The sequence below is a fragment of the Herpailurus yagouaroundi genome, unplaced genomic scaffold, assembly GCF_014898765.1.
Source record: "Herpailurus yagouaroundi ecotype Mexico unplaced genomic scaffold, PumYag 188, whole genome shotgun sequence".
In the NCBI taxonomy this organism is placed as follows: Eukaryota; Metazoa; Chordata; class Mammalia; order Carnivora; family Felidae; genus Herpailurus; species Herpailurus yagouaroundi.
Genome location: NW_024412419.1, coordinates 32,545,332 through 32,566,167, shown reverse-complemented (window position 1 = coordinate 32,566,167; position 20,836 = coordinate 32,545,332). Strand labels below are relative to the sequence as shown.

The following is a 20,836-nucleotide window of genomic DNA, read 5'->3' as shown; positions in this document are numbered from 1 at the left end:
GTTCCAAAGACCCCCTCCTTGAGTTCAGTTAATTTGTTAGTGTGGCTCTCGGAACTCAGGGAATTATTTATGTTTACCAGCTTATTAAAAGATATGATAAAGGATACAGATGAACATCCAGATGGGAGAGGTGTGTAGGGCCAGGTGTGTGGGAAGGGGCATGGAGCTTCCGTGCATTCTCCAGACACACCCCTCTCCCAGTGCCTCTGTGTGTAATTCAACCCGAAAACTCTCCAAACCCCATACCATTGAGATTTTATGGAGGCTTTCTCATGTAGGCGTGATCAGTCATTAACTCCATTTTTGGCTCTTCTCCCTTCTCAAGAGAATGGGGGGCAGGGCTGAAAATTCTGAAGTTCTAGTCATGGCTTGGTCTTTCCAGTGATCAGCCCTCATCCAGGAGCCATCCAGGAGCCTACCCAGAGTTGCTCCATTAGAACAGAAGACACTACTTTGTGACCCCTGAAATTACAAAGGTTTCAGGAGCACTGCATCAAGAACCAGGGTCTGCAAGCATATACTAGAACAAAAGATGCTCCTAGGGCTCTTGTCACTTAGGAAATTACAGGGCTTTCAGGGGAACTGGGCTAGGAACTGGGGGGTAGAAACCAGTGTATATTTTGTTATCTCACAGTCATGCAGCCAGGTGACATTTTAATCCGGTGGGCCTGTGGCTAGTTGTTTATATTCTGGGTGGTCCTCAACTGTGGGCAAACACATTAAGATAGACAGCCTCATGAGTAAGCAGCAAGGTTCAGTCTTATGCACCAGCAGTGGTTCAACTGATGATGAACTCCTAGAACAGGAAGTAACACGTTTAAGATGTAATACAGGAAATGAAAATGCCAGTATTAGGTCACGTTTTAGGGCAGTCACAATGTTTGATCAGTAAGAATATAACAGATGAAAACTAATACATCATTTTCATAATAACATTCATATTGTGTTAATAGCAGCGTTTTGCAAGGTAGAACATTTTATAAGAATAGTCAAATTGTCTTAAAAGACCCTAAGTTTTCCTGCAAATATAATAATTTAACACTTTAATTGGGCATATTTTAAATTTTAAGTATTTCTAGGTCTAAGGCTGCCACTTGTGATCATTTTATATACGTATATTTGATCAATTATATGTGCTGTCTGATAAAAAGTTTCTTACTTTAACTAAAATGTTCTCGCTTTGAAGGGAGCTAACATTCTGTTAACGGATAATGGTCATGTAAAATTGGGTAAGTAAATTAAAATTTTGTCATTTGAGCAAATTTATTCCAGAACATAGTAAGTTTTATTTGCCTCTGTAAGATTAGTTTTTCCCTCAGCATCTGTGTATTTTTAGGTGGAAATCTCTTTGAGGGGCATATGTAACCTGTTTCTGTTCCCTTTTCTCCTACATGGGGATAGAGTCCGCCCTTCACATATGACAGATTTGTTGTAAAGATAAGGCAAAATAGTAATTCTTCAGGAATTCTTTCACCTGTAACTTGAGGAATGTGACTTTTAGTAAGAAATTTGTACAAAATTGCCTTGTAACCAAAAAACAGGGTAAACAAACAAAAGCCAAAAAATCAATAACACCAAAAATCCTACATCCTTTACGTTAGCATTTAAAACTAAATATAGTCGGGGTGCCTAGGTGGCTCAGTTGGTTAAGAGTCAGACTCTTGATTCAGCTCGGGTCATGATCCCAACAGTCGTGGGACCCAGCCCCACATCGAGCTGTGTACTGACAGCGCAGAGCCTGCTTGGGATTCTCTGTCTCCCTCTCCCTCTGCCCCTTCCCCACTTGTTCTCTCTCTCAAAAAAAAAAAAAAAAAAAAAAAAACAATATTACTAATATAAGGATGTAATTTAGATGCTGGATGTTGCTTTATTTCAAACTGTACCTTTTATAACTTTTGGTTATGACTAAAATAGAGTTCCAAACCTAAATAATAACTCAATTTGAAAGTTTGAGACTGGGAACATGTATAGTATAGTAGTTTTTATAAACAGAATCATGGACGTTAGGTATTAAATGAAGAGTTTAGGGGCGCCTGGGTGGCCCAGTCGGTTGGGCGTCCGACTTCAGCCAGGTCACGATCTCGCGGTCCGGGAGTTCGAGCCCCGCGGCGGGCTCTGGGCTGATGGCTCGGAGCCTGGAGCCTGTTTCCGATTCTGTGTCTCCCTCTCTCTCTGCCCCTCCCCCGTTCATGCTCTGTCTCTCTCTGTCCCAAAAATAAATAAACGTTGAAAAAAAAAAATAAAAAAAAAAATAAATGAAGAGTTTAATAAATAGGAAAGTTATTTTGGATTATATATTACTATAAGACAAATCAGAATTCAAAAAACATTTATTTTATAAAAGCATGAATAAAACTATTTTGAATTATAGCCTACAGTAGGACTGATCAGATATAAAAGTATCTATCTGATAATTAACTTACATAATAAAATTTTGCTGAGCTACCTCTAAAGATGAAAAAAGCATTTATCTAACTATTGATGTCTTAGTGAACAGTTTCTATCAGCAGTTTAATATTTTGTGTTAATATTATGTGCCTTACTGACAGAAATCCTATATATAAAACGTTGGTTGATAAGGATTTAGAAATGACTGTTAAAAAACTAGAAAATATTTAGACCTCAACATACTTAAAGAATAGCAACAAGTCCTGCATAAAAACAAATTTCCTAGTGATTGGTGTTGGGATTAGAAGGTATTGCTAAGGTAAGATTTTGGGGAACATTCTGTTTGGGTGTCTTTTCAGGCTAGGCAGATTTGCCGGTAGATTCTTGGTTTGTTTGATGTCAGTCATCATGAGTATGGCAGGAAGTGAATGGAATATATGACTATGTAAGGTCCCTTCCAGTGATATTCCTTGAATTTCAGGTCCTGAGAATTTGAAATTATAATATTATTAAGTCTGGCGGGTTAAATTTTCTCAGCTCTTTCTCATCAAAATCATTGACTTTTGTTTTCATCTGATTCATGCAGGGATATATGAGAATCTATTTGGCTGTAATACACCCTGACTACTTAGTGATATTTTAGTGCTAACCCATAAAAGTTAAAAAAGTTTAATGTGATGTTTAAGAATATCTCGTTTCTGTGAAATTAGTTTAATGAAAATAATTGTTAAATGTTTCTTCTCATGTTACTGTAAATCATTTTACCTTCCCTCAGTTTTCTTCCCTAAATGTTTCTTCTTTTTTTAATAGCTGATTTTGGAGTATCTGCACAGATTACAGCTACAATTGCCAAACGGAAATCTTTCATTGGTACACCATATTGGTAATTGTATTTTAATTGATAATTTAACATTTTGTTTTTCTGTCATTATTGAATACAGCGTTTATTGAAAACATACACTGGTCAAAAATTTTAAGACTAAAACAGATTAAGAAGATCATCAAGAGCTTATGCAGTGTAGGCGGGTACACTTGTGGATACACAGCCAAAGAATATTTTACCATGTTCATTAAGTGGAAGAAGCTCTAAAAAGATTGATAATGGCTTTTGGGAACCTTGCTATAAAAGAACTCTCGCTTGCTCTGTAGGGTCCAGCATGATTTTTATACATATTTAGTAAATGTTTGTTGATGATTACTGATCTCCAGCTGCAGCTTCAGAGATTAAAAACTCTAATGTTATTACCCACCAGAGAGTGAAACTGTCTTCAGAACATGGGAAATTGTGAATTAGGCAAAGTAAATTTTTGGAACATACTCTGTCTTCATCTCTCTCTCTCTCTATATATATATATCTCATGTCTTTCCCACATGAACTCTAGGGATGTAGAACAGAATGGAATGTCTTGTCCAGAGTGACTAAGGCTGGCAGTTCCTCAGTTAATCAGAAACGTCTGTTGAATGGCAAATCTCAAAATTAACACAGATGTATGTTAAACCTTTTAATTTCAGGCTTATGAGTGTCTTTTTCTTTTTTACTTTCTTTTCTTTCTCTTTGTTTCTTTTCTTTTTCTTCCTTCTTTCCTTTTTCCTTAAAACCTTTTTCCTTTTTCCTTTCCTGCCATAAGACCAAGGCCTTTTCTTTGAGTGGCTCTCTAATTAGAGTTATATCTTAATAATGTAAACTATACCCATAATACATCAACTACATTTTCCAGGTTGTGTTTCTCTAAAGCGCAATCTTTAGTTCTAAAGAACTCGGACATACAAAGCATGTGACTTTTTTTTTTTAAGTCAGGTCTATGAGATATAGATTTAGCCTTACTAGGTGTGCAAGTCTCCCAGTGTTGAGAGACTTGTATGCTTTGGTGGTGAGAAATAGCACTATACTCAATATAAAAGATAGGTTTCCAACACCCAAGGAAGTGTTCTTTTGCCCCCTTTAGTAAATTCTGTCCCTTCATCCCTAGCCTCTGGCAGCACTCAATCTGATTTCTGCCTTTTCCCTGAATGTCCTACAAATGGAATTATGCATTCTGTAGCGTTCGTAGTCTTTTAGAGTTGTCATATTCTCAACATAATTTTCTAGGTTTTTTGGTTTTGTCTTTAGAAACTTGACTTTAACAAGCTTTTTTGTAAGCATTCACTTTAATTTTCATAACTTACCTTTTTAACCTGCTAACAAATCAGTTTTTTATAACGTTTAATTAAATTGCTAATTTATAATATTATATAATAATGTATATAATATAATGAATAAAGAGGTTCAGAGATGAACTCAGTTGACTGTATAAGCATACAGCCTAGCTGGCAGGAGTAGAAGCACTAGCTGGGGTCTTTCACTTGTGTATTTCTAGAGGAGTGGAGAACGTCTCCTCGCACAGCAAGTGGGGCATATCAGCTTTATGCATTTTCCTTCTCTGCTAGTGTACTTGTACCAGTAAACTGGAAGATTCCAACCATCAGTAAAGTAATAACTGACATACTTTAAAATTCACTTTTCTTATGACAGTTCGAATATTTTTAAGAAGTACTTTAAGATTAGAAAGATTTTAAGAGGAAGCATTTTGAAAGTCAGAAGGGGTGTGTGTGTGTGTGTGTGTGTGTGTACGTGTGTACGTATTTTTAACTTCACCAATTTACTTGACTTCCCTAAAATCATAATAGGAGGACAAGTGGGTATTTGTAAAGTTACTTATTAAAATCATTCTTTTGATATGTGAGAGTTGGTTATTTTCAAAACCGTTGTTTAGAATTTAAAAACTTTTATATTTGAAAATATAATTTAAATCAGTCAAATAAAAATTTATAGAGCTACAATTGGAACAAGACTATATAGGAAAGTTAAAACTAAATTTGGGTAATTTTCCTCTAAATAAATACAGTTTTAAAAAGCAGACACTCATTTTTATAACTCCCACCTTTAAAATAAAGCTGAAAAACTGCCAGTTAAATTTATAGTAAGTATGAGCTAGATACTAAATGAAGATTATTGATGCCCCAGTAAGTAGTTTTGGTCGTATGAAAACAGAGGCCAGATTGCAGTTCACTGGTACAAATAGGTAAGAGCTAAAAATTATAGATCATTTATTGCAAGATGTTATTTCTCTGTAAAATTCTACATTGTACAGAGAAAAGAGATTAAGGTGTGGACAAATTTGGGTTATGTTGCTGTACTATAAATGTCAAGTTTTATAAACCTTTATAAGTATAGCAAAGTAACCAAGGAATCACCAGTAGGGTCTTGGGATGGAGGGTCTTTTAAGGGATCAAGATCTCGACAGAGATCTTTAAAATACTACATACTTATTTTTCAGATATCAAGGCCTAAGTAGGCCTCAGCTTAGAAAGGGATAGTTCCAAGTGCCTCTGGTGGGAATATGGAAGAAAATACAGTAAACACAAGTTTTGCAGTTTTTTTTTTCCCTGCAATATTTCCTTCAGGATGGCTCCAGAAGTCGCAGCTGTTGAGAGGAAAGGGGGTTACAACCAGCTCTGTGACCTCTGGGCTGTGGGAATCACTGCCATAGAACTTGCGGAGCTTCAGCCGCCTATGTTCGACTTGCACCCGATGAGGTCAGTGTATCATAATTGAAGAGTTCTGTGCTTAAATTAAGGGTGATCCTCTCACCCCCAGTACTTATTACATCATAAATACTAGTCTGAGTCTTGCTGTATCTTAGTAATTGTAATAGAATTATTTAATAGTAATAGAATTATTTATATTATATATTAAAATGTAAAAGCTTAAAATGCTGTGTAACAATTTGTTGTTGATTTTTCAGAGCGTTATTTCTAATGACAAAAAGTAATTTTCAGCCTCCTAAACTAAAAGATAAAATGAAATGGTAAGTATTTTTGTGTTATTTACTTCATAATCATGACTAAAAAAAGAATTAAAATTTAAAAGTCTTAATTTTCAAAATTTCTTAGGTCAAATAGTTTTCATCATTTCGTAAAAATGGCACTCACCAAAAATCCAAAGAAAAGACCTACTGCTGAGAAGTTACTACAGGTATTATTGTTCCCTGAAATATCTTTTTTTCAAAAGGTAAAATGTCATCGAATCATATTTCTAATGAGTGTTCTGTTCTATATTATTTTTATAGCACCCTTTTGTCACACAACCTTTGACACGGTCTTTGGCAATCGAACTGTTAGATAAAGTGAATAATCCAGATCATTCCACCTACCATGATTTTGATGATGATGATCCTGAGGTAGGAACTGTTTTTACCAAGTATACATATAACATATATGTACGTATGTGTGTGCATCTCAGAAGCAATATTTTAAAGTTCTGGGTCTGGTTTAAATAATAAACTCGTGAGGGAATAATGAACTCTTTGAATTGGTCTCTCCTAGGGAAGTCATGTGTTGGATTTTTCTTACTGTCTTCGTGTGTGTGACTGTTTTCTGAAAATGGCAAAGGCACAATCATCTAATCCACTTGGTGAAATTACTGTAGTTATTTCAAAGTAGTCATTTTGGATGAAGTTGCCAAATAAATCGTCCACTTTAAAAGAGAGAGTGCAGACAGGAAGTACCTAAGTCAGATGTTAGAATACATTGAAAATTTCTGTTCAGTTTTCCTTTTAAAAACAATCCTGCTACAGTACCTCATGAATTATTAGTGGTTAGTAGAAAGTATAGGATTGATTTTATTGGTGACTAAAACCTTAATATCCACTATGGGAATGTTTTAAAATGAGCCAGTGTTGGGGTGCCTGGGTGGCTCAGTCGGTTAAGCATCTGACTTCAGCTCCGGTCATGATCTCGTGATCCGTGAGTTCGAGCCCCACGTCAGGCTCTGTGCTGACAGCTCAGAGCCTGGATCCTGTTTCAGATTCTGTGTCTCCCTCTCTCTGATCCTGCCCCATTCATGCTCTGTCTTTCTCTGTCTCAAAAATAAAATAAACGTTAAAAAAAATGTTTTTAAATGAGCCAGTGTAGTTGTTAGAGAATAAAATAACTAATATGATAGAAGGATTGATATCAAAGGAAGCTTCTTTTCTGTTGGCATACTTAACATTCCTAGCCCAGCTAATAATTGTGACACCTAAGAGAAACTTGGTAAATGTGACATGGCCGAATTTTGTTATTGGATATATAACTTGAGATGGATACCCTTGACCCTGATGACTGGCTTTATGGAAGATACTTAAAATGGTTTAAATTTCTTAATACTGAGGGAACGATAACTCTCAGTGGTTGGAAAGATGGTTGTGTATTGTGTTAAGTCAGAACCTTTCAATTCACCATTGTTCTAGCTTGCCATCATTATACAGCTGTAATTTAAAAAGCTATCTGTCCTTTTGTTCAAAGTCTGGAAAGGAGTTTGGAAACATAAAACTTAAGGAACGTAAAGTGTTACTATTGATCTTATAATTATAGTAGGGAAAACTTGTTTTATTGTTATGCTTAAGTATTCAATTTGCAAGGTAATGTGGGACTATAAAAATGACCCTGGTAGCCAAGACACCCTGCAAAGTGATCTTAATAATCAGTGGGAAAGTGACAGTTGTTCTGTGACTTTGAAAATTTTTTGTAAGAACATTAAAAATTCTCTTACTGTCAGTTTTAAATGTATAAGGAAGTGAAAAAGTAATTAAGACTAATATTTACTTACTGCACTGTTATTTAAAATATTAGAACCAGTGAGAATTAACGTGTTTTGTTTTTTTACAAAAAAACTTGCATAAATTGATTCTCAAGTAGTCTACTTACTAAGTAGATTGCACAGTGCTTGCCTTCTTGTCATAACTCTGTGACACGGAGCAAGTATCTTTTTTGTGCCTTGGTGAACTGTCCTACTCCCTTTCTAAGTTCGGGTCAGTTTCCAACATTCTTTTCCTTTGTACTTCCAATGCATGAAATATCTCCGTATTCGTATTCCCGTGATGTGAAATTTTTTGTGGATGCCACTTCTTTGGGAGCATCTTCCTCTTTTTTTATCAGAACTGCTTTCTTCCTTTATACCAGTAAGTTCACCTTCACCGAGTTCTCTGGCTGTACGTCTGTAGGCTCGTGAGTAGCAGCCGGGTCCACGCTCTTACCGTCATCTGTTTCTTCCTAGAACTCCACTTACATGTTACGTTCAGATTTTATTTCCAGCATGATCCAGACTTCACACTTTTTATTTCTTTACAGCACTTTCATCTGTTGGCTAATTCCCTCTTTCAGCTACCAGTTTTTGTTAAAATGTCACATGAGTGTATCCTCACTGGGAGACCAGAGGGAACACAACTACCCACTCTGCCGTCTGTGCACGAGCTGACAGGTGCTCAGTGAGCAGTCACAGACATGGGAAGAAGCGATGTGATTTGTCACTGAATGTGACGTGCGTCTGTTTGTCACGTGATGATTTGTGGCCTGAATAGAGAGCTTGCAGTGAAGTTTGTACGTTATACAGTTACAATTCATGTACTGAATGTTAATAAGATATTAATATACCAAATATTATACGATTGTAGAGTATCTATACAATTAATATACTGCTGACTGATATTTGAACCATGTTACGGGGGACTGGTGTCATTTAACTAATTCATGGTGACTGAAATTCGTGCATCCTGAGACTGCAAGGCAAGGACTGCCTGTGTCTTCTCAGTGCACTGAATGCCACCTCGTTGTCTCTTCGCACATCCTGTACACTCGTCACACTGAATTACGAAGTCCTTTTGAAAATGTACTTAAACAGGAGAAATAATAAGCCAAATACAGAAGCAGTCTGTGGAATGAAGATGCTTCTGAAGTTTTCTCATGTAGTGGAGAAAGAAATTCATCTTTCTTATGAAGTCTGTGTTGTTTGTATTATAATTGTAGGTTGTGGGGGGAGAACTTTTCTTCTCATGTTTAAGATAAAACTTTTCCCAGAGAAATTCATAATCTTACTACTTGCAAATGCTTCGTTGTTGAAATTGCTAAGGGCTGCGTTCCCACTCATAATTTGAGTGACATGTATCTAACTTGCATTTCAGGATTTGCTGTGATACTGTGCATGTTGTATGAAGGCTGAATACTCTTGAAAACATTGAGCACATCTGCTAATTCTACAGTCTCTAAAATGTATTATCTATCCTACACTGTTGGAAGGAAGTTTGACTTTTTTATTTTGGATTCCCATGTAGTTTTTTAGAAAGGTGCTGCACATTATACTTAATATAGTTTTCTTCGACATGTTAACCCATTTACTCTGTTCAGCATTCTGAGATTTAATAATTTTATAGTTATACCGTTTAAGCTGGGAAAGTAAAACTGTTCTCCTAGGCAGTCACAGGTTTTATTCATGTTCACTGGTAATAGCAGTCTGTGTGACTAGCCTGACGGATACCTGTTTTTGCTTGCTTGTTTGTTTTTGCTACTATATATTGTTATCAGAAGTACGGGGTTTGTTCTTTTCCAGCTCTGCGTCTAATTAGCTGAGTGCCCGAATTTTGAGTCTCCGTGTTCTCATCTATAAAATGAAGAATAGTACTTGGTTCACAAGTGTAGTTTGAGGACAGGATGAGCTGAGGTGTACGAAAGCACTTTGTAAAACTGCAAACCACTGTGTACACGTAAAGTTTAAATACTTCAGTTTTGAAATGGCTTTTGCTGCTGTTTGACTACTATCAGTATTTCAGTGTTTGGGGTCTTTTAGATTCATAAGGTTTTATTTCCTGAGACGCACCAATATGAGAATAGTTGACTTGGGTCCTGTTCTTGATCTGCCTTTTGAATCTGCTAATTTGAACTTAAATGTTAATGAATTACATTTTTCACGAAGATATATCTACGAGTGTGTCTCCTTCAAAGGTAATAACTTCAAGGGAAGCGTTTCACACACAGGGAAAAAAAAAACCTATTTGGTACGTGAAATAGATGCTGGCATCACCTCTTAAGGTGAGACCTTCAAGTGTATGGGCAGAAGCTGCAGAAGCTTCTCAGATAAGGCCCCTCATACTCCATATGGTTGGAGGGATGTCTGTGACTGAATGTTTCTCTCTGGAAGTGGCAATACACAGAGCTTTTAATACAGTAAAAGGAAAGAAAATAGAGTGCTGTTCCTACAAGAAGAAACATGAAGGGGGAAAAAATTATGCTTACTAAAGTAAAAGGACCATAAATCTTTAATGCCTTTAGCATCGTTTCATTTTATTCACCCCATTCTTTTTGATAGAAGAACTTGAGGCAGGTTTTTTTTTAAAATCACAGTATCCTCTTCTGCAACAGGGAAAGCTGCAGCTTTTGAACAGCTGTTGAATTATTGAAATACTCAGTTTTGGATATTTATTTATTTCAGAGAATGTTTATTGGGAACCTGCTGTGGATAAAATATATCCATAATCTTAGAAGCTCCCAGTTGCTGGTTGCCTCCTTTGTAAAAAAAAAATAACCACAGAATCATTATATTTTGTCCTGTGTTTGCATAAAATGGGGTATTTCTTTCACATTTGGGTAATTTTGTGGACCAGACTGTGACTTGATTATCAAATGCCACATTATCATTGATTTTGGTCTTTTCCTAGCCTCTTGTTGCTGTACCACATAGAATTCACTCAACAAGTAGAAATGTAAGAGAAGAAAAAACCCGCTCGGAGATAAACTGTAAGTGTATACTTTACACAGTTCATAATTTAACAATGAGAAATAAGATTTCAGGTTGTAATTTAGTTAACAATTACTTTTGTTTCATTTTTTTCCAAATAGTCTTTCTTAGTAAATCTTTTTAAAGGTAGAGTTTAATTAAGGCAGTAAAAATTTTTCACTTACTTTATTCCTGGGGAATTTTCTGTGGCAAGAGAGGGGATGTATTTATGTTGTTATTGTTTGGGAGGAGGAATAAAATCCCTCAACCAGGCAGGACAGAAGTAATTGAGGCACTGCTTCTTAAACCGATAGGTGTGTACAACTCACCTCGAGAGCTTGTTGAAGTGGTTTCTGATTCAGTGGATCTGCTGTGGGAGTGAGGTTCTTTACTTCTCACAAGCTCCGAGGTTATGGAGATGCTTATGGTTCCAGGACCACACTTTGAGTAGCAAGGAGAGGTAGAGATCTGCAAACTGGCTTAGCGTCTGAGTGTCCTGAGCACCTTTAAAACTAGGTTCCACGCCCCACTTTTCCACAGATTCTGATTCACTAGGTCTTGGGTCAGCCCAGGAATCTGTCTTTTAAAAACAGCCCTCTGGGGGCGCCTGGGTGGCTCAGTCGGTTAAGCGGCCGACTTCAGCTCAGGTCATGATCTTGCAGTCTGTGAGTTCAAGCCCCACGTCGGGCTCTGTGCTGACAGCTCAGAGCCTGGAGCCTGTTTCAGATTCTGTGTCTCCCTCTTGCTGACCCTCCCCTGTTCATGCTCTGTCTCTCTCTGTCTCAAAAATAAATAAAAACGTTAAAAAAAAAATTAAAAAAAAAATAAAGTAAAATAAAAACAGCCCTCTGGGTAATTCTTATGTACACGAGTGAGTTATGGGCCCACCGAGACAGACCTTTCATTCACAGGGAATCTGGTGCTGTCAGCTCATCAGTGATGAACTCTGCCAGCAGGAATCTGCAATAATAGTGCCTGAACTTCATTTTTCTTTTTGGAAGCATTAATTCTCTATGACTTAGAATACTAATTTAGTGCAATTGGGCACTGTGATAACAGTTTTCTGTGAATTAAAGATTTATCCTGAAGGACCTAAAATCCAAAATGGCTTTAGTGAAATTATGTGGTAACTTAAAGATAACTACTGAAAAGAAACTGTTCCCAATTTTTGGCTAGATTAGTAATGCTAATTATAATAATACATTTCATACTTCAAGATGAATCCACCTCTTTGTCTGAAAAGCTAATAAATAAGTAGTGGCAGACACCATTTAGTAGGAAAAAAACAAAAGAAATGCAGAGATGAAGAGATTTGCCTGTGGGATGGAGGGAGACTCCAGGTAAACAGCAAGGCCTGGATCCCTCAGCCTCCAGCCCAGTGGTCTTTCACAAACACTGCTCCGTTTCAGAAACCGCCTCATCACACTTGTGTGGCTTTTACACTGCAAGTCCTTTGTAAACTTCCTTTGAAACTTTGGCTGGACCATACACTGTATATTAAGTTCTTAGAAAAACTTTGTGCTGGCGCTACTTGGAAGTACTCTTAAAAAGGAGGAAACTCTTGAAAGAAAATACCGTGCATTGTACAGAAAGCCCAGGACTGGGATTTGGTACTCTGTTTGCCAGCAATTGCCTGTGTGACCTTTAAGCTCCATCTGAAGCCAGATGGTTTAAACTTGCTGATTTCCCTCCAAAAGTATTTTTCTGAAAATGACAACCTTAGTACATGAGCAAAATTTCCTATTTTTTTTAATTAAAAAAAAATACTTAACAAGATGTCTTTGTCCTTTCTTTGATAATACAGATGGTGAGATCAGAGATGTCTTTGTAGTTCATTTAAAAAACTTTATGTATTCAGTACTGTTGAAAATCTCATTTAAGGTACTTTTATCTTGTTATCCAGTTCTTTTTTTTTTTTTTTTTTTTAAACGTTTTTATTTATTTTTGGGACAGAGAGAGACAGAGCATGAACGGGGGAGGGGCAGAGAGAGAGGGAGACACAGAATCGGAAACAGGCTCCAGGCTCCGAGCCATCAGCCCAGAGCCTGACGCGGGGCTCGAACTCACGGACCGTGAGATCGTGACCTGGCTGAAGTCGGACGCTTAACCGACTGCGCCACCCAGGCGCCCCCAGTTCTTTTAAAAAATTACATTATCAGACTCTTTATTGCAAAGTGCAGTTCTTACTGAATCATTCTTTACAAATTTATATTTGTGACTCTCAGCTTGTAACTGTGTATGCATGTGTATGCTGTTTAAAACTAGATGCCTATACCCCAGTTTTTCTGAGATTCTCATGTGCCCTCCTTTTGGTGGGAGCAGGTCCCTTCTCCCCCATTTGCCAGTAAAAGAGGTGTCATATCCCTCGTTGAGGTAGCAACAGAATTAAAACCACCACTTTGTTAATTTGTGAGTTTGATACTTGAGGCTTTTAAATCTTTCACAGTGTTCTAATATCTGCTTTCTTAGAATGTTTTATGACTTTATGTGAGATATGATAGAATATAGAATAGTTAATGCTGTTGTCTATAAAGACAAGCTTTGGAAAAATTATTTTAAAAATTGTATACAGTTGTTCCTCCTGATAATGTTTTATGTTTACATTTACATGGTGTCTCTCCATGCAGCGAAGGTTTTCTCTTTATTAAACCAGATGGTGTTTAAGCAACATATATACGAAAACTGACTCCTGTGCAGAAAGGGTGTTATTCTTTCCCTTTTAGGAATCCTCTCTGCCTTCATATCATTAAATACAATAAGCAAAGACTCACTTTAGGAAATAATTCCAGGCCTCTTCCTGTCTGCCTTAATAGGGTTAGTTTTGATCCATAATTGCTAGTGTAGGGTCAGCAAGTGGGAATGTTGGAGTGGAGCTGTCTCAAGCTAAAAGGGAGTTTTCATCTGGATATTAAAATAGAAATTTACAGTGTCTGGCTTGACATATGTTCAAGGAGATGGTAGAGGAAACAGATCAAGACCAATCGACAGCTAGTTACAGATAAGTAGAATTTTCTCACATTATGAAGAACATCATAAATAGCTCTGCAGCCTAGGATGCTTGACCAATAATTATTTGAACAGTAGCTGGAAGATTCTGTGGCAGAAGCTTGACATCACTTGAGGGAGTTTGAAGAGAACAGGCATGAAGAATAAATCTCCAGAGGGACTGTGCTGCACCGTTCCCCCCCCCCCCCCTTCTAGCAATGCATTCCCACAGACTACAGAGTAGTACTTTGCCCACAGAGGACAGGGGTATAGGAGCCCTGCTACAGTTAAGATTTTGTCCTTGTTAGGAAAGTTAGTCTAAGACAACATCTCTGCTCCCCAGCACTCAGTGATTATACAGATTATATGTATACAGAATATACAGATTATTCTGGCGGGGGGAAGCAGGTATGTTCACATGTGACAGTAACACAAGACAGATAGATGCACAAACTGTCCTCATGTAAGTTTATTACACAGATTTAACTTTGCTGTTTGATGACAAATACAGGTGAGAGCTGTTCAATAGGCCTGTATCAAGGTAAGGTAGGCAGATATTAAAATATTTTAATACCTTATCTAAAAGTTATTTTATGATCTTTGATGTGTGATCATGTGTGGACAGGGGTGAGGAACCCGTTACTGAAGAACCTACTCATCTCTAGGGGCCAGAATTTGATATCTGGTCCATAACAGCTGTAAACTATGTACATACTTATACAACTGGAGGTCTTACAGGGCTGTGTTTCCCAGCCTTTTTCACTTATCCCTTCTATTGATAAATATTCAAATCTCATGGTTTCTTTTAACTGGTATTAACATTCACAATAAATCATACATACTAAGCTAAAATAAAAGCAATTATAAAAATGATTATACTTTAAAATTTCACTCATTTCCTGACCTTGATTGAGAAGGACTGTTTTGGCTGAAGCTCTTACTAGTTGAACTGTGATATATTTGTGATTGTGTTTCTTCTTTTTAATGTTTTGTTTGTGCCTCTGCTTTTATTTCAGTGGTTTTGAATGCTTTACCCTGGTGATAAAAGCAGATAATGATAGTGAGATATGGAAATTAGAGATAAAGATAATGAAACATTCAGTATATTATAATAGCAAGGAAGAAGGTGAAAGTAGTACAGTTTATATATGCTCTAGGTAGTTTATACCTGAGCTACAGTGATGTATTATTTATTGTTGTATAATAAATTCCCCAAAATTGAGTAGCTTAAAATAATGAACATTTATTCTCATACATATTCTGAGGCTCAGGAATCCAGGACAACTTTGCTGGGTGGTTCTGGCTCACATCTGTTATGAAGTTATACCAGCTGGGGCTAAAGTCATTTGAAGGCTGGGCTGGGCTGAAGGATTTGCTTCTGTGGTTGCGTAACTATTAACTGAGGCTTCAGTTACTTGCCACTTAGACTCTCCTTAGGGCTGTTCACAACATGACTTCAGAGCAAGTAGTCCAAAAGAGAGCCCAAGATAGAAGCCTTACCTTGGAAGTGATACACCGTCACTCTGCCATATTCATTTGATCACAAAGACCAACGCTGGTGATGTGGGAAGGGACTACACAAATTGATGAACACTAGGAGGCAGGAATCATTAGAGGCCAACTTGAAGGCTGGCTTCCAAAAGTAGTCTGCCTCAATTGCTGTCTGCCCACCTAAATCCTGAATTAGATGCTCTCTAGTGAATGCTGGGTCACAGTGAAGTAGGTTAGATCCTGACTGTAACATACACATAATTCTGCTAATCATTTTTTTATTTTATTTTATTTTATTTTTTACTATGGAAGAGGCCTAGGACTAACAGATTTAGCTTTAAATAGCCTACCTAGACTTTCTTGGACTTTTTCCAGCCAACAGATTCTTAATTTAAAACATTGGGTTTTGATCCCTATATGGTACATGGTAAAATTAAATGTATTGCCATAGAGTAACTTTTAAAATTATTACGTCTTTAAGAATACAGAAAGAGATCATGGCTTTACTTCTTTTCTTCTTTAGTTGGCCAAGTAAAATTTGATCCACCCTTAAGGAAGGAGACAGAACCACATCATGAACTTGTAAGTAGAGTAGTCTTGGAATGTTAACACTAAAAATAAATATTTTAATTAGTCTTTGTGATATTGGTAATGACTACAAAGTCTAGTTCTTGATATTTTAAAAAGCATTTGGGGAAATAAAAAGGTAAGTAATTCTAAAATTATAAAAAATAAATCTGTGTTGCTGAGATCGAATATTCTTAATGTTAGGAGAAATGTACTAGTTTTACCATTCTCCTGTAAAATGTTTTTAATGCTGACCTGTTAATTTTTTTTATTTTTGTTTTTCAGTTTTTGAGGGGCTTTTTGTGTACGCATTTGTTAGGATAAATGCCCCCATTTTAAATTAAAATGTTGGACCAATAAAACACATCTCACTGAATTTATGGGCAGCCTTTTAAGAGTATAAGCCAGTTTTCTAAACATGAGGGTAGAGTCAAATCTATTGGGACTAAAACTCAGGAGAGACCAGGCATACATAATAGATCAAGTCTGTCATTCATTTAAGGCTTGGTAACTCTATGAATGTTCTTTTCATTATTGTTTTTTGTTAATGTTTTATAAACACCTTCCTAGATACGTGATAATATGTTTTTAAATTCAGTCTTAGAAACAACATGTTTTGCAAATATTTGAGATGTTACTATCCTATGGAAGAATTTAAAAAATGAGACTTAAAAAACAAAATCAATCCTAATGAAATTAGTTTCCTAGAGCTCCAGATTATATGTTTTTTTTTTCTGTTCAATACTGAGAAGAAAGTAACTATTAATAAGTAGTAAGGATTGAAATGGAAACTTTCTTAAATTTAATGCTTTTGTGAACCCACTTGACTAAAGGTATACAAAGTGGAGTTATTCTAATTCAGTATACCAGCATGGAGGAAAGGAATGTTAAAAATTCTTAAAATGATTATAACATTTAAACCTAACATTTATGTAGAGGATGTAGAAGGTTAAGAACAAAAAGTAGTAATGATGTTTATAAATGCTAATAGTTACTTTGTTAAGGCAGTTTGAGTTTGTTTCCTGTTTCTCTTTTGAAGTTGGCATTGCATGTATTTAAATTATATACTAGTTTAATAAAACTGTATTACAGAGCAAAGTTGTTGCAATATTGCTATTTTACAAGCTTCTTAAGATTATTTGACTTGGCATTTGCCTTAATAAAATTATTAGCAGGACTAACCTCATTTGTGACAGTTTCCCTTTGTGAATTTGTGGCTTTTAGTTTAAGTGTAAATAACTTGGGTTTCTTGGTCTCTGCTAAACAGCCCGACAGTGATGGTTTTTTGGACAGTTCAGAAGAAATATACTACACTGCAAGATCTAATCTGGTATTTCTCATCTTCTGATTTTCTTTGTCAGCATTGTTTAGTCTTAATTGTTTTTGATTTTTTTGATCAAATATTTTGTTCAATTTTAATGAACCAGCTTAAACATCATTTTATAAGTTCCTGCCATTTAGCAAGGTTCTATATATTGATTATTAGCATTTTTTTCCCAAAACAAGTTAGATTTATCTACTCAAGTGTATTATAATGTAATAAAAACTAAAATCTATTTTCCTTTTTTATGAAAAGTATTTAATTTTCTCAGATGGGTTTTTTTAGAAATTACATTTCCCATAAAAATGTCATTTTAATAATGTGACTTATTTTAGTGAACTAGAAAGCATCCATATATGTATTACATATCCGTTCATATATATAAAACTATTTTTATATATTGCATATATAACATATATGGAAATAGTTTCAAAAAATAGCTTACCCCTAGTTAACAATGAAATCTGTCTCAGATGAAATTTTAACTTTTTAGCAGTAGGTAATATCTCATTTTCTCAGGCCAAAATTTGGATTTTAAAGCCTCCCTGAAGTTATAAGTATTAAGGCTGTTTTACCATTAGGTAAGAAAAGAGGGAAACTAACCCTGGTAAATATTAAATAAATAGTAACTTTAATAGTTGCTATTGAATAGTTTTTTCCTACTTCAGTAGGTAGCCAGGACCCAAAGTTGCCTCCATATTATCCTTAGATTCTATTTTTCTGCCTTTTCATTGGAATTTTCTTTCTTTTTCCTTTCTCTCTGCCTTAATAACGTACTTCTTTCAATTCTGATTAGTTTAAATGATTCTTTATATAAATTCTTAAATCTATACCCTGTAACATTTGTAGAACAAAAAATGTTGAGACATAATTTCTCTTTTGAGGAAGTTGCTGTCTTGATGGGCAGAAATTATTTGGACATACAAACTTTCAGCTGTGCAACAAAATATACAGTGGATTGCCAGCAGGTGTTGACTGTTGAGGAGAGGCTGACATTTATGTAATAAGTGTATGGAAATCAGAGGAGAAAAGCTTTGGGGTTAATGTGGCTTATCTGGCTTCAGGAAGGGACTAAAACTGATTTCACTGTAGTGTAGGAACCCTTATAGAGTCTTCAGGAGGAGAATGGACAGATGCCTCCAATGTTTCATGGGAATTGATGTGGGAACAGTCATCGGCACAGATGCCAGTTTTGAGAGATGGCAGATAAAGAGCTGAAATTATGAAATTGGCATACTACTCCTTGAATTACGGTATTGGCTCAGAAGAGGAGGATTGAAGTCATCAAAGAAGAAGTGATAGATGAAACCATGATTGCATTTGTTCCCTAGTTAGGTCCGAAGAAGGATGGAGTGCAGAAAACTGGTTACCACAGTGGGTGATGCCTGTGTTTTGCAGTCAAAGGTAGAACCAACATGGGGGAGAAAGAAGAAGCAGTTGGAAAGCTGGAAGAGTCAATATCAATACTTGGACTGTCACAAAAGAAAGAAGGATGCATCCGATGGTCCAGAGAGGACCAGAAAGTGTAAGGATTGGGAGTTAACTGTCCACAGGGGCAAGTGAGATGAAATGTCTGAAGAAAACCCTATCAGCGGCTTCTGGATTGAAGATTTTTTTCAGAATTACATATAGATAGGTTAGAGTGACAATTAGTGAAATTTCCTGTGGAAATAAAAGATCACAAAATCAAAAGTTTAAACTGACCACCATTAATATTCTCTAGAAAAGACAACAGCAACAAACCCAGAAACATGGTCTTTAAAATTACAGTTATTCTCTTCTGTTCTCTGGGTTGCTAGAACTAGCCTAGTAACATGAATAAATTATGGCTCTGTTCCCTAGAACTGTCCTACCCCCAAATAATCAGGAGTTTCTGACAGAGGGAGCAGCTGACAGGCGGTCTTGTGACAGAGGGCTTTAGGGACAGGTAACTAATTACATAGTTCTGGCAGAAAAGGATGAACAAAATATTTGTCAGACCCTACAGTTTATAAAATCAAACTTTAAAAGTTCACCTCTGATGATGATAAAAACTAACATTCATCTACAAGTTTTTATACACCAGGCATTCTAAATGCTTCAAATGTATTAAAATCTTTGTATTGGAAATGAGGGAACTTAAGGTGCAAAGAAGCTGAAATTGGTCTTCCTCCTCAGCTAAATAATAGCCCACCAGGGGTTTGATCAAGGCAGCTGGTTCAGGAAATGAAACCTAAACCACTGCCTGTTGCATCTACCCCAAATACTGAGCTCGCACTCATGGTCTCTTTTTAATCATGTATATATGTTCCATAGTTATTATTATTTTTTTAAAAGAATGTACCTGTTTTACTATTTGTTTTTAATGTTTGTTTATTTTGAGAGAGAGCGCACGTGTGTGCGTGCACCAGCGGGGGAGGGGCAGAGAGAGGGAGAGAGAGAATCCCAAGCCAGGCTCTGTACTGACAGCAGTACTGATGCAGGGCTTGATCTCATGAACTGTGAGATCATGACCTGAGCCGAAATCAAGAGTTGGGTGCCACCCAGGTGCCCCCGTAGTTATTACTTTTTTTTTTTTTTTTTTTTTTAGAGAGCAAGTGCATGTGCACAAGCAGGGAGGGGCAGAGGGAGAGAGGGAGAATCCTGAGCAGGGCCTCAATCTTGGCAACCCTGGGATCACGACCTGAACCAAAATCAAGAGTTGGATGCTCAACTGACTGAGCCACCCAGGTGCACCATTATTCTTTTATTGTGGTAAAATATACATAACATAAAATTTACCATTGTGAGCTTTTTTAAGTATGCAGTTCAGTGGCATTAGGTTCACTCATATTGTGCAACCATCACTGCTATCGATCTGCAGAACTTTTTCGTCTTTCCACACTGCAACTCCTTACCTATTAAACAGTAACTCCCATTCCCCCTTCCTTGCAGTGCCTGGCAACCACCATTCTATTTTTTGACTCTTTGAAGTATCTCACAGATGTGGAATCATACAATAGTTGTCCTTTTTTGACTGGCTCACTTCACTTAGCATAATGTCACAATGTGTTTAAGATTCATTCATGTTGCTGCATGGGTCAGAATTCCCTTTTTAAGGTCGAATAATATTCCTCTGTGTGTGTGTGTGTGTGTGTGTGTGTGTGTACACGTGTGTACACGTGTGTACCACATTTTGTTTGTTCATTCATCTATCAATGGGACAGTTGCATTGCTTCCACCTTTGGACTATTGTCAGTAGCGTTGCTGTGAACATCGTGTACAAACTTCTTTCAAGTTTCTACTTGAAGTTCTTTGGGGCATAGAACATGAAAGGGAATTGCTACATCATATAGTAATTCTACATTTAATTTTTGAGGGAAATGCCGTACCATTTTCCATAGCAGCTGTGTCATTTTACATTCCCCCCAGCAGTTCACATGGGCTTCCAATTTTTCCACATCCTCTTCAACACTTCTTATTTTCTGTGTGTGTGTGTGTGTGTGTGTGTGTGTGTGTGAGAGAGAGAGAGAGAGAGAGAGAGAGAGAGAGAGAGA

General features: G+C 36.6%; 1 protein-coding gene across 3 annotated transcripts in view; it reads left to right on the top strand.

Annotated features, from left to right (window-relative positions):
• The window catches only part of MAP4K3 (mitogen-activated protein kinase kinase kinase kinase 3), a 207,258-nt gene that overhangs the window by 129,666 nt on the left and 56,756 nt on the right, over positions 1-20,836 (top strand). For 2 of the 3 annotated variants that reach the window (XM_040496579.1, XM_040496581.1), the window contains exons 7-15: positions 1,187-1,229; positions 3,199-3,271; positions 5,833-5,964; positions 6,174-6,236; positions 6,322-6,403; positions 6,498-6,608; positions 10,899-10,977; positions 15,957-16,015; positions 17,268-17,330. In XM_040496579.1, coding sequence (XP_040352513.1) covers positions 1,187-1,229; positions 3,199-3,271; positions 5,833-5,964; positions 6,174-6,236; positions 6,322-6,403; positions 6,498-6,608; positions 10,899-10,977; positions 15,957-16,015; positions 17,268-17,330 — 705 coding nt within the window. The remainder of the gene's footprint in view (positions 1-1,186; positions 1,230-3,198; positions 3,272-5,832; positions 5,965-6,173; positions 6,237-6,321; positions 6,404-6,497; positions 6,609-10,898; positions 10,978-15,956; positions 16,016-17,267; positions 17,331-20,836) is intronic. The other variant, XM_040496580.1, reaches the window with a different exon arrangement.